General features: G+C 44.4%; 1 protein-coding gene across 1 annotated transcript in view; it reads right to left on the bottom strand.

Annotated features, from left to right (window-relative positions):
• Nucleotides 1–14,207, bottom strand: part of DNAH10 (dynein axonemal heavy chain 10) — a 175,620-nt gene that overhangs the window by 48,680 nt on the left and 112,733 nt on the right. The window contains exons 46-51 of the mRNA XM_008005149.3: nucleotides 13,031–13,183; nucleotides 11,117–11,377; nucleotides 8,666–8,838; nucleotides 7,632–7,725; nucleotides 7,172–7,339; nucleotides 5,161–5,349 (exon numbers count right to left, since the gene is read on the bottom strand). Coding sequence (XP_008003340.3) covers nucleotides 5,161–5,349; nucleotides 7,172–7,339; nucleotides 7,632–7,725; nucleotides 8,666–8,838; nucleotides 11,117–11,377; nucleotides 13,031–13,183 — 1,038 coding nt within the window. The remainder of the gene's footprint in view (nucleotides 1–5,160; nucleotides 5,350–7,171; nucleotides 7,340–7,631; nucleotides 7,726–8,665; nucleotides 8,839–11,116; nucleotides 11,378–13,030; nucleotides 13,184–14,207) is intronic.

Below are 14,207 nucleotides of genomic sequence, written 5' to 3'. Positions count from 1 at the left end.
TCAGAAGTAGAAATTAAAACTTTCATTACAACCAGTGACTGTCAGAAACATGTCAGATTTCCAGGAACTGAGAGATCTCTGTTCCCTACCTCTCTCAACCCTATGCATTGATACGCACGCTTCACTCACACTGTCACACACACAGTCATGCTCACACGGTCACACTCAGCCACACACTCACTTGCACCCGGGCATGCACTAGAACACAAGCTCACACACACACACACACACGCACGGCAACCAGGATACCTTCTGGCCAATAGACTCTGGTCTCCAGCTCTGCCTGTCGCCTGCAAACCTTCCTCACCCCTCCCGAGTGCAGCCGCCTCCCCTCCCCAGCAGCTCCTGGCACTACTCTCTGAACACCTGTTCTGACCCCACCACCCAACCCTCTCCACTTCCTCACTTCCTAGGGCCCAGACACAGCCCTGTGTGTTCTCAACCTCCTCCAGATCTCTGTCCCTCAACATCCTCTCTGCTGTTCCTCGAGGCGCTACTTCAGGGGAAAATGCCTCAGATTTACCTGGACAAATCAACAGGGAAAAAAAACAAAACAAAACAAAACAAAAAATCTTTCTAGTGGGAAATGTCTTATCCTACAGAAAACTGTGGAAAACAATTGCAAAACAGTTACATTTTAATAATGAATGATTTCAATTATGTATTTCATCAGATTTAAAGGTAGATCAAGCATGTTAGTTTTTCCCTTTTTTACAAATACCTCAAACAAAAGGCCAATATTTGTGAAATATTGGAAGCTGGATTCATTGAATGAGCTGTGATTGCTCTCCTATATAAAGAGTTCTCACAAATCAATAAGTATATAAAGAGGCAACTCACAAAAGAGAAAAGGTAAATGTCCAATGAATGTATAAAAGGATATTCAAACTTCACTATTAATTGGAGAAAGGGTCATTTAAAAACTGCAATATTTTCCACCTATAATCTTAACAAATATCAGAATGACAATATCCAGTATTGGCAAGAATATGTGAAAATAGACATTGCCAGTTGCATAAATTAGCATAATCCTTTGCGGTGGGGTGATTGGTTGTTAATAAAGTCACTTTTTTCCTTTCCTTCTGTCCTGCATCCCCAGGTCCTTTCCACTCCAAGGAGGCAAACTCCACGTGAGTTTAGGTCCAACCTTTCTAGTGCAAAACCTGGTGCCATGCAACAAAAGCCTTAAAAGAACATATACCCTTTAACCTGCCAATATACCAGTTTCTAAAGAAAGTGATCCTATGAGGATCCTATATTCAAAGATATACAAACAAAGGTGTTAATCACTGTACTGTTTGTAATAAGAAAACAAGGACAAAGCTAAATGCCCGCCATTGGAAATGGGTTATGTGTGGCATATCCAAACAATGGAATACTGTCCAATGTTTCCAAAGACAATGTAAATACATATTCATTGACTTGAAAAGAGGCAGTGATACAGTGGGGAAAAATTACATAAGTTATGTATAACATTAACCCATTGCTGGTAACAAGGAAATATGTTTGTATATGAATGCACATATGGTCCCTGACTTCCTCTGGTTCAACTGAGAATTTTTTGACTTTGCCATGGTACGAAAGTACTACACTTTCAGCACACTTCTCAACTTATGATGGAGTCACATCCAGATTAAACCCATTGTAAGCTGAATATATAAATCAGAAGTGCATTTTCAGCTTATAATATTTTCAACTTATGATGCGTTTATTGAGACAGCCCTATTGTAGTTGAAAAGTGTACATTATTCCGTTGATTCCCAGACCAAAAATTAAAATAACAGAAAAACAATTTTAAAAAATAAAAGTATACACTAAAATGCTACTGGTGCCTAACAGTGGCGATCTTTAGGTGATGAAATTACAAATGGTCCTTATTTTCTTTTCTTTTCTTTTTTTTTTTTTTTTTGAGAGGGAGTCTTGCTCTGTTGCCCAGGCTGTAGTGCAGTGGTTGGATCTCAGCTCACTGCAAGCTCCACCTCCCGGGTTTACGCCATTCTCTTGCCTCAGCCTCCCAAGTAGCTGGGACTACAGGCGCCCGCCACCTTGTCCGGCTAGTTTTTTTTTTTTTTTTTTTTTGTATTTTTTAGTAGAGATGGGGTTTCACCGTGTTAGCCAGGATGGTCTCGATCTCCTGACCTCGTGATCCGCCCATCTCGGCCTCCCAAAGTGCTGGGATTACAGGCTTGAGCCACTGCGCCCGGCCAGTCCTTATTTTCTTTAGACATTTCTGCATTGTTTGAATTGTTGCAGTGAGTATTATTCCATTTAGAGGGAGAGAAATGAGTGAGTCCATCACAATAGTGATTCTTACTTTGTTCAATGGACTGAATGTTTGTTCTCCCCACAAAAAAAAAAAAAAAAAATCATTTGTTGAAATCATAACCCCCAATGTGATGGTATTTGGAGGCTGGGCTTTTAGGAGGTGATTAGGTGATGAGGGTGGAGCCCTCACGAATGGGATTAGTGCCCTTATAAAAGGGACCCCAAAGACTTTTCTTGCTCTCATTCATCCACGTGAGGATGCCATGAGAAGCCAGCCATTTGCAACCCAGGAGAGGGCCCTCTCTGGAGCCCGACCATGCTGGAACCCTGATCTTGGAATTCCCAGCCTCCAGAATGGTGAGAAATGAACGCCTGCTGTCCATGAGCCAGCCAGTCTACCGCACTTTGTTACAACAGCCTGAACTGCCTAAGACTCTGTGGTAATGGCGATGATGCTGAGTTAAATCTGATTCCAGAAAACAGGCTGAAGACAAACAAGAAAGTCTGTGCAAAAGAATACCTCTTAGGTCACGAGTTAGAGACCAGCCTGGCCAACATGGTGAAACCCCGTCTCTACTAAAAATACAAAAGTTAGCCAGGCGTAGTGGCGTGTGCCTGTAATTCCAGCTACTCGGGAGGCTGAGGCCGGAGAATCGCTTGAGGCCGGGGAGGCGGAGATTGCAGTGAGCCGAGATCGCATCATTGCATTCCAGCCTGGGCAACGGAGCGAAACTCCATCTTGGGGGGGAAAAAACCTCTTGCTTGCTAGGAGAAGGGTCATGAAAATGACCCTTTCGCAAGAAGTATCTTCTCTAAAGGTGGACTTATCAAAGGGGTCTGAGGTAGACGTGAGGGGTGACCAAGTGTCTGAGAAGAACTGAGGCTGAATACAGATCCTGTCCTGTACCACAACCCAGAACAGGCACAGGCAAAACTTCAGTCCATTGCACACAGTAAGAATCAGTATTGTTATGGATTCATTTCTCTCTCTCTAAATGGAATAATCCTCATTGCAACAATTCAAGCAACGCAGAAATGTCTAAAGAAAATAAAGATCGTCTGTAATTTCATCACCTAAAGACAGCCGCTGTTAGGTACTAGTTGCATTTTAGTGTACACTTTTCAGCTTAAGATGGGGTTACGTCTTGATAAATCCATTGTAAGTTGAAAATATTATAAGCATGCATGTGTATCATGCAACCAGAGGCAAAAACAGGCATTTTGGATAAAGGAAGACCCTAATAGTGGAAGAAGTCAGATATCAGAGAACTAATCAAGGGTCGGGGAGAAAACGGTGAATCAGGGAGATGACTCTCTTCAAATTACATCTCAATGCACAGTGTTTGCTCCACAATTCGAGAGGCCCCTTGCGGGTGAGTTACACGTGCAACCTGCAAGGAGGTACCTGTACGATTCTAAGAATGGTGTGGACAAATGGGAACCTTCAGATGCTGCTGATAGGAATGGAAAATGGTGCAGCCACACCCTGGAGGTTCCTTAAACGATTAAACATAGAGTTATCATAGGACCCCGCAATTCCACTAGTAGGAGCGTACCCAAAAGCAATGCAAACTCACATCCACACAGAAACTTGTGCATGGAAGTTCACAGCAGCTCTGTCCACAAAAGCCAACAGGTGGAAACAACAAACAGGCCCAGCAGTGGATAAAGGAAACGTGGCATAGCCACATGAGCGACTCCTATTGGCAAAAAAAAAAATGAAATACCGATGCGTGCTACAACGTGAACTTTGAAAGCATTGTGCTAAAAGAAAGACGCCAGACATAAAATACACACACACACTTTTCACATGAAAGTCTAGAATAGGAAGCCTATAGAGACAGAAAGTAGATTAGTCATTAGTTGCTCAGGGCTCAATGAGGGGAGGGTGCAGAGATTAGGGCAGTGATCACTAAAGGGCATGGGATTTCTTTTTTCTGAAACCACAAAAGGAGTGCTATGGCACAATCTCAGCTTACTGCAACCTCTGCCTCCCAGGTTCAAGTGATTCTCCTGCCTCAGCCTCTGAGTAGCTGGGATTACAGATGCGTGCTACCACGCCTGGATAATTTTTTATTTTAGTAGAGATGGGATTTCACCATGTTGGCAAGGGTCATGAACTCTTGACCTCAAGTGACCCACCTGCCTCGGCCTCCCAAAGTGCTGGGATTACAGGTGTGAGCCACCGTGCCCGGCCGACGCCACAGAAATGTTCTAAAGCAGACAGTGGTGCTGGTTGCACAGATCTGTGAATGTGCCAACAAGCACGGGCTTGTATGCTTTGAATGTGTAGATTGTATGGTCTTGAATTCGATCTCAGTAAAGCTGTTTAAAAATACAAGATTCTAAGATTAACCCAGATCTGTGTGTGCAGGCTGTGCAGATATGGCAGCCAGCAAATTGCCAGCCCCATATGATAGGTCCACTGAGGTTTGGGCCAAGCCCTACCCATATGAACACACATCACCGTTCGTAGGATTTGCTTGTGTCTGACTTTCTAACTTGATCTAACATTCTCCATCCTAAAAACAAGACAATACAGATGGTCCCCGGCTTCGATGGTTCCACTTAGGATTTTTCAACTTTACGATGGGTTTATTGGGATATTAAATGCATTTTCAACTCACAATATTTTTGACTTATGAATAGTTTATCAGGATGTAACTCCATCCTAAGCCAAAGAACATCTGTACTTAGATGCTTTGGCTATTCAGTTAAAACATAGTAATATCAAGCCAAAAACAAGAAACAATAAAACAAACCAAAACACCCGCCTCTACACTCTATGAAAACATCATGTTATGATCTGCTGTGGATTGTTCCAATATGTACATGAACTACCAAACGCAGAAACTGGCATCATAAACCTATTTCTGGGAGGGTACATGGACTGACCTCACAGCCGGCTGTGAAGGCAGCCAGCCTCGAAAGAGACTGCTTCCCTGAGCCCCCTACCCCGACCAGCAGGGCGTGTCCGCGGTCCATGCGGATGATACGGTGCACGCGGGTTAAATGCTCCAGAGCGTCGTCGAAGAGAACCAAGTTCATTTTGGTGTTGCTTTCATTATACTCTTCAAGAATTTCCTGCATTTAAAAAAAAAAAAAAAAAAAAGTTAAAACCCAACATGGTAGATTTTACCATCTATCCATCTGATAAAGGGCTAATATCCAGAACCTACAAAGAACTCAAACAAATTTACAAGAAAAAAACAAACAACCCCATCACAAAGTGGGCAAAGGATATGAACAGACACTTCTCAAAAGAAGACATTTATGCAGCCAACAGACACATGAAAAAATGCCCATCATCACTCACCATCAGAGAAATGCCAATCAAAACCACAATGAGATACCATCTCACACCAGTTAGAATGGCCATCATTAAAAAGTCAGGAAACAACAGGTGCTGGAGAGGATGTGGAGAAATAGGAATGCTTTTACACTGTTGGTGGGACTGTAAACTAATTCAGCCATTGTGGAAGACAGTGTGGCAATTCCTCAAGGATCTAGAACTATTAATACCATTTGACCCAGCAATCCCATTACTGGGCATATACCCAAAGGATTATAAATCATACTGCTATAAAGACACATGCACACGTATGTTTATTGTGGCACTATTCACAATAGCGAAGACTTGGAACCAACCCAAATGTCCATCAATGATAAACTGGATTAAGAAAATGTGGCACATATACACCATTGAATACTATGCAGCCATAAAAAAGGATGAGTTCATGTCCTTTGTAGGGACATGGATGAAGCTGGAAACCATCATTCTCAGCAAACTATCGCAAGAACAGAAAACCAAACACCGCATGTTCTCACTCATAGGTGGGAACTGAACAATGAGACACAGGAAGGGGAACATCACACACCGGGGCCTGTTGTGGGGTGGGGGTAGCGGGGAGGTATAGCATTAGGAGATATAACTAATGTAAATGACGAGTTAATGGGTGCAGCACACCAATATGGCACACGTATACATATGTAACAAACCTGCACGTTGTGCACATGTACCCTAGAACTTGAAGTATAATAATTTTTAAAAAATAGAATTTAAAACCCAGCACGGTGGCTCATGCCTGTAATCCTAGCACTTTGGGAGGCTGAGGAGGGAGGATAACTTGAGCACAGGAGTTCGAGACCAACCTGGGCCACGGAGCAAGACTCTGTCTCTACAAAAATAAAAACAAAAACATTAGCTGGGCACGGTGATATGTGCCCATAGTCCCAGCTACTTGGGAGGCTGAGGCAGGAAGATCACTTGAGCCCAGGAGGTTGAGGCTGCAGAGAGCCGTGATCATACCACTGCACTGTGGCCTGGGTGACAGAGAGAGACCCTGTCTCTAAGTAAATAAATAAATAAATAATGTCTTAAAGGATCACTGGATTTTAAGAGACAGACTCCCTCCTTTTGTCCAGAGGAGATTAAGAACGGAAGAGAGATTTTTCTGAACATCTACAGTAGTTAAAATAATTAAACTGTTTGGGTCTCCGAGATTAATCTAGCTTTCACAATCAAGATTTCCATCTGCTGGGCTTTGACTGGCCAGCAGCGACCCAAAGCAGGTAACAAGGCTCATCTCATGAATTAAATGAAATGAATATCAGGGAGTCAAACAAGTGGTTCCCAAACCTGGCTGTGCACCAGAACTGGGAACCCTCCATGGACCCAGCGCAGCAAATCTCACAGGGTGGCCCAGGAGTCTGTTTAACAATTTCCTAACGTCACTCCCAAGCATGCTGGATGTGGGAACCACCGGACCAGATACAAGTCCGTATTTCAAGCCCTCAGACAGAGCCACAGGTGTTAGGCTCCTGGGCACCCATGCCATGTTCAGCTCCCGCTTGGCCCATGCTCAGGAGAAAGTGAGCCCACGGACAGTGTGGGGCTCATCCCCACCTGGAACAGAGCCTTGGCCGCCTCGTAGTCCTGGATGTCTTCATAAATGCGTGGTTCTCCCTCGTGCAGAGCCATCCGGAAGTCTCCAAACAATATGGGATCCCTCATCACCACCTCCACGTCATCGTTAAAATGTTCCGTAACCAAATCACCTAAGTGCTGTTGTACCTTGAAAAAGATGCCCACTTAAGGACCCAAACTCAACAACAGTACATGGGCTAAAACTTGTTAGGAACAGAGGATATGCTATTACTATCTAAAATCATTTACATTCTATTTTTTTTTCAGTTGCTGCAAGGCGCTTAATAACCAACCCACCCTCCTTTGCCCCATTGACCTCTCGTGCCTATTTTTCTGCAATTCGTGTCCTATATAAAAAACACATTTGGCGCTTGTTTATTTTCCTGAGAAGAATTTTCTGGCTGAGTTTTGCACTTGCTGGTGCACTGGAAGTACTGACCACCTGCTTGTCTGTTTCACTGATCAGCCGGTCGTGGAAGACTCTCAGACATTCATTCCTCCAGACTCTCACCATCTGGGCCACCGTCTGGAATCTGCAGAATGGAAGGGACAAAAGTCAGCCAGGAAGTCACCTGCAGGATCCCAGGGCTGATGGCTGTGACATTCAGACAGACACACAGGGTGCAACAAAAGCCCAACATTTCTCCAGTCCTGCCCCCCTAGTCTCATGTTAATGAAATCTAACCAGAGAATCCAACAGAAGCTAATAAAGTCAAGTCATCATCCATAGCTTATCTTACTGTAGGAAAGAACAGTAGCAGTGGCCGACACCTCCTTTTTCTAAGAGCCAACTCCATCTGGCCTCAGTTCTAGAACTTTCCCTGCATTCTAGCAAAGAACCGTCACTCCACCTGAAACACCTGGAGCTGCCCTCTCCTGGCCACCTCTGACATTCTACATGTTTCAAGGCATCAAAGAGCAGGATACATGAAAAATTCTCAACTCATTCTTCAGTATCTTCTGGATTCATAATATGAATCCACATAACTGGACTATGCTTGCAAATCCACACAGACTAAAGTAGACATTCATGTGAAGGTATAAGCCTAGTTTTAATGGGGAATTTCCCTATACCGTGACTTAAATCCTTTCTGTGCTCTACTTATTTCTCACAAAGACACACATCCTATAACCAACCAGCAAGGACTGAGTTATGTGAGCAAAAGGCTCCAGGCAGGCAAATTCCCACTTCAGAACTGAAAACTTGAAGTCAGCAACACAGTCCTGCCCAAGGGGTGTGATAGGCCTGTCCACACTTCTGCTTCTCTTGGTTCTGCCTGTTTCAATTCAAAGGCTTACAAAGCATCAAGCCTTAAGTCAAGCACTGGTCTCTCTTCTTCAACATAAGCAAAGACATTGGGTAATTAATTCATACAATGATTCATCAAATCCACCGATAAGCCCTCTGTCTTAAAAGAATAAGAAAACCATCATAGCTGTGGGGCATATTTTAGTAAGATAAATCAAACTCACCGCTCAGGGTTAGTGAGAACAAGACCATTAAAAACCCGTGAGAGATCTCGAAGGTTGAAGATGTAATGGAACTTCGACGGAGTGGGAGGAAGGTCTTGCACAATAATTTTGTAAAGTGCTAGCGTGCAGAATGTCAGCTTGCCACTCACAGCCACAATGCTTTCATGAAACGTCTGAAAAATGCAAAGACACCCCCCAACAGACAAATGTCCTTCAGCAGATGGATGAATAAACAAAATGTGGCAGAGCCGTACAATGGAATATTACTGAGCTATAGAAAGGAATGAAGTTGACCAGGCACAGTGGCTCACGCCTGTAATCCCAGCACTTTGGGAGGCCAAGATGGGCAGATCACCTGAGGTCAGGAGTTCAAGGCCAGCCTGATCAACATGGTGAAACCCTGTCTCTACTAAAATAAAATACAAACATTAGCTGGGCGTGGTGGTGGGCACCTGTAATCCAGCTACTTGGGAGGCTGAGGCAGGAGAATCTCTTGAACCCAGGGGGCAGAGGTTGCAGTGAGCTGAGATCATGCCATTGCACTCCAGTCTGGGTGACAGAGGGAGATTCCATCTCAACAAAACAAAACAAAACAAAACAAACCAGGAATGAAGCACTGACAGACACACACTCCAGCACGGATGACCCTCGAGAACATGATGTGGAGTGAAGCAAGCCAGGCACAGAAAGTCACGTGCTTTATGACTCTATTTATATGAAATACCCCACATGGAAAACTCCATGAGACAAAAGGTAGATTCACGGTTCCTGGGAATGAGAGGTGGGGTGGGAGTAAGTGCTAACGCGTATGGGTTTCCTTCTGGGGTGATGAAAATGTTCTGGAGTTAGACGGTACTGACGGTTGCACGACACACTGTGAATGGACTAAATACCACTGAATTGTATACTTTAAAATGACTATAATAACTAATTTTGTGTTATGTGATTATTATTATTTTTTTTGAGATAGGGTCTTGCTCTGTTTCCCAGGCTGGAGTGCAGTGGCATGATCACAGCTTACTGCAGCCTCCACCTCTTGGGCTCAAGTGATCCTCCCATCTCAGCCTCCCTTGTAGCTGGGACTACAGGACCCCACCATACTTGGCTAATTGTTTAGTATTTTTTGTAGAGGCAGGGTTTCACCACATTGCCCAGGCTGGTCTCAAACTGCTGGGATCAAGTGATCCGCTCTCCTCACCCTCCCAAAGTGCTGGGATACAGGTGTGAGCCACCATGCCCAGCCATTATGTGATTTTTACTACTTATTTTTTATCTTTACTTTTTTTTATTATTTTATTTATTTATTTTAGATTGAGACTCTGTTGCCCATGCTGGAGTGCAATGGCACAATCTTGGCTCACTGAAGCCTTCACCTCCCAGGTTCAAACAATTCTCCTGCCTCATCCTCCCAAGTAGCTGGGACAACAGGTGCCCACCACCACACCCAGCTAATTTTTGTATTTTTAGTAGAGATGGGGTTCTGCCATGTTGACCAAGCTGGTCTTGAACTCCTGACCTCAAATGATCCACCTGCCTCAACCTCCCAGAGTGCTGGGATTACAGGCCTGAGCCACTCATTGCACCTGGCCTGATTTGTTTGTATTGCTCTAGATTTTCACACTAACAAGTCAACATGATGTGAAACCAAAGCCCCCAACCAACCCTCAGTGGGAGTTTTGACTAGCACAGACCTCACAGTTTTGAAAGCAAATGCCTTCAGGTAGGGCACGAACGGGCCAGATGCTCACAGTTCCTACTGGTCATGCCTGGCCACTCCACACCTTTATCTTACCCACCTGGCCCCTGGAGCCTCCAAGTGTGCAGACCCCGCTTTAGCAGGGAAACACCAGATCAGAAGAGAGTTGTTTAAATGAATGGGTTCCATTTGGAGGAGCCAAGTAAACCATAATAATAACAGCAGTAACTAGCAACTAATGAGAAACTGCTATGTATGCACTAGGCAGTGTGCACTAGGCACCCTTTACACACATTTTCTCTCCTTTCATCCTCCCAAAACCCAGTGAGGTGGGGACCGTCATGATCTCCCCGCTCCAAATGAGAACGAGGTTAGGAGAGTTCAAGGGACCTGATCCCAGAGCAGAAGGGGACTGACTCCAGGGCCTCAGCCTGCTAGTTGATTCTTCGCTGTCACTCACTGTGGCATGAGCACCTCAGGGCCACATCAGGACTCCCACGAGCCCAAGGCACTTTTGCCTCCATGGACCCCTTCCTCCATAAAAACACATTACAATTACATTTTATAATGACATTGTATAAAGAGGATTTTTTTCTTCTGATTTTGAAAGAAATTAAAACATTTTCATAGGCCCTTGAAAGTACTGAGGGCCCTAGGCTTTGACCCTGCTGTGCCTAATGGGTAAGTCAGCCCTGCGTATGTTTCCTCCCAACACAAGGTCTTCCGATTTAGACTTCTAATTAAAATCAAGTTACCGAGGTATGGCCTTTCAGGATGGAGGAATAAATTAAATGCAGAGACTCCTCTGAAGGAAACGGCACGTTGAAGACACTGAATAGTGAAATAAATCTCGGGTCAACTTCATTGCGGCCTCCTCCGGCTTTTCCCATTGCAGCGATAAAGCCAAGGTCTCGAATGCTTTTACAGTTCAGCTCCTTCCCACGGTCATATAAATAGCCTTTTTCCAACAGCAGCTTCAGCAAGGCAATTGGCTGCTGCGTGCCGTATTCATCCACCTTGATTTTTATAAAAAAGAAAAGAGAATAGTAGTATCGCAAAGCGGGAGTCAGAGAGGCCTTGGCTGACCATCCTAACTCAAGCTCATTTCTCCCGTCACTCTCCAGGGCACCTCGGTTTCAGTTCCACAGGGCTTCTCAAAGGTTGCAACTGTATATATCCATCTGTGATTGTGTGTTTTGAAGTTTGTCACCCTTACGATACTACAGCTTCACGAGGGCAGGAACTGCACAGGTGTTCACTACACAGCACCAGTCTCATAGGAAGAGCTGAATAAATATATGTTAATTCAATTAATGAACAGATGGATAGATGGATGGATGGGAGGATGGATGGACAGACGAATGGACAAATGGATGGATGGGCAGATGGACAGATGGACAGACAAGAAGTCAACAGTGCAGTCCCACCCGGGGGTGTGATATGCCTGTCCACACATCGACACTTCTGCTTCTCTTGGTTTCACCTGTTTCAACTCAGGGGCTTACAAAGCATCAAGCCTTAAGCCAAGCATTTGTCCCTTTCTTCATTTAACATAAGCAAAGACATTGGGTAATTAATTCATACACTGATAATGACAGACAGATTGGCCCATCCATTGAATAGATGGACAGATGGATAGATGGATGGATGGATAGATGGATGGATGGATGGATGGATGGATGGATGGATGGAGATGGATGGATGGATGGAGATGGATGGATGGATGGATGGATGGATGGAGATGGATGGATGGATGGATGGATGAATGGATGGATGGATGGATGGATGGAGATGGATGGATGGATGGATGGATGGATATGGATGGATGGATGGATGGAGGGACAGGTGAATGAACAGACGGGTAGATGGATAAATGGACAGCTAGATGGAAAAACAGACAGATAAGCAAAGAGAAGAGTAGATGGATAGATTAATAAATATATGAGTGAATGGACAGATGGATGGTTGGATGGATGAACAGATAGGTAGGTAAATAACAGATAGGTGGATGAAAAAACAGACACATGGATGGATAAAGGGAAGAATAGACTGATAGAAGAAAGAACATATGGATGGATGGATGGATGGATGGATGGATGGATGGATGGATGGATGGATTGATTCTGGCTTTGCATACAGTCCTTCTGGAAATAGACTTTCAGGAAAAAAAATGGTTCTATGAAATAATGTAAATTTTAATTCTAGTATGCTAAGAAAACTTTGTGCTTCTCAGGCTCTGACCCCAGAAACATACTCATAAGGCAGCCAAAGTTTTTCTTCCTCGAAAAGTCCAGCGGAATTCTTGGGAAGCATCTGCCCTGATGCCTCCCGTGTACACGGGGCCAACATCAGTATTATTAATTTAAAGAAGAGCTCCTTTAGAAACTACTTCCTCAAATACATACTGATTTTAGTTCACAGGCTGCCGGCTACCTGCTTCCCTCCTCTAAGAAACTAGGGAATGTGATCAGTCAGGGCAAGGTCCCTCTGTGTAAGAACAGCATCCCAGGCACATTCTGCCCTAGGCTGGCTCCCTGCAGCCTGCACTCTGCAGACATTGCACAGAGGTAAATATCAACGTTCTCATACTCACTTCTAACACACAGACACCCATGCAAACACAAGCACTGTCTTGACCCATCCCTCCACCTGCTTGAGCGTCTAACTACCCTTGGCATATTCATGTCATCCATGAACACCAGCAGGCGTTTTCCCATGGGCGGGCCGTAAGTATCTTTGGTTCGCTTTTCCACATTTGCTTCTAAATTTCTTTGGATATCCATGGACGTGGTGCGGGAGGAGAAGTTGACCATTAACACAATCTGAAGCAGAAAGAGATGATGTGAAAAGCCAGCCTTTTCTTCAGGGTAGCAGCAGTCAACATTTGCACACAAGCTAGCAACTATTTCTGAACTAACTTTTTAATAACCCAGTGTGAGTCTGTGCTTCATTATTTTCTAAGTGCTAAAGCAAGAGTTCCTCTTTCCTTTCAGCAGATTGTATGAGTCAATAGCGAATTGTCACATGTGAGCCTTGGGGACAATGTGACATAGAAGAAAGTAGACTGAGGGTCTTGTTTCTGCACAGTTCTAGCAAGGCGACTTCCAAAAAGTCATTCAACCTTTCAGAGCCTTGTTCTTCTCACTTGTAAGACGATTGTAATGACATCTTTTTGGACTACTTCATAGAGTAATTGCATCGTATGAGATGCAATATCCAACAGTATTTTCAATATGACAATATTCAAACATAAATTACTATCATGCTGGCTGTATCGAAACAGGTCAAAGAGAGCACGAACAAGTGGTTCAGGCTTTGGGACTAACTGCTGGTGGTAAGGGTGAGGGAAGCCCCCTGGATGCTCATGCATGTGTCCTCAGCCCTCCTGCCATGCTTAGGCTGGCGAGAGCTCCTTGAGTAGTGGTTCTCACACTTAACTAATTATGCATCAGCTCCACCTGCAGGGCATGTGCCACACACCTTGCTAGGCTCCATTTCCCAGAGTTTCCAATTTGGTAGATCAGGGTGCATTTTTTTTTTTTTTTTATTTTTAGGAGATAGGGTCTTGCTCTGTTGCCCAGGCTGGAGTGCAGTGATGTGCGATCATAGCTCACTGCAGCCGTGAATTCCCAGCCTCAGGTGATCCTTCATCAGCCTCTTGAGTAGCTGGGACTACCAGGCACAAACCACCATGCCTGGTGGTCTGGGATCTTCTTTTTTTTTTTTTCGAGACAGAGTCTCGCTCTGTCACCCAGGCTGGAGTCCAGTGGTGCGATCTTGGCTCACTGCAAGCTCCGCCTCCCAGGAGAATGAGGCCATTCTCCTGCCTCAGCCTCCCGAGTAGCT

Source organism: Chlorocebus sabaeus, chromosome 11, assembly GCF_047675955.1.
Source record: "Chlorocebus sabaeus isolate Y175 chromosome 11, mChlSab1.0.hap1, whole genome shotgun sequence".
In the NCBI taxonomy this organism is placed as follows: Eukaryota; Metazoa; Chordata; class Mammalia; order Primates; family Cercopithecidae; genus Chlorocebus; species Chlorocebus sabaeus.
Note: the sequence above shows the minus strand (reverse complement) of the source record. Positions and strands in the feature narration are given on the sequence as shown.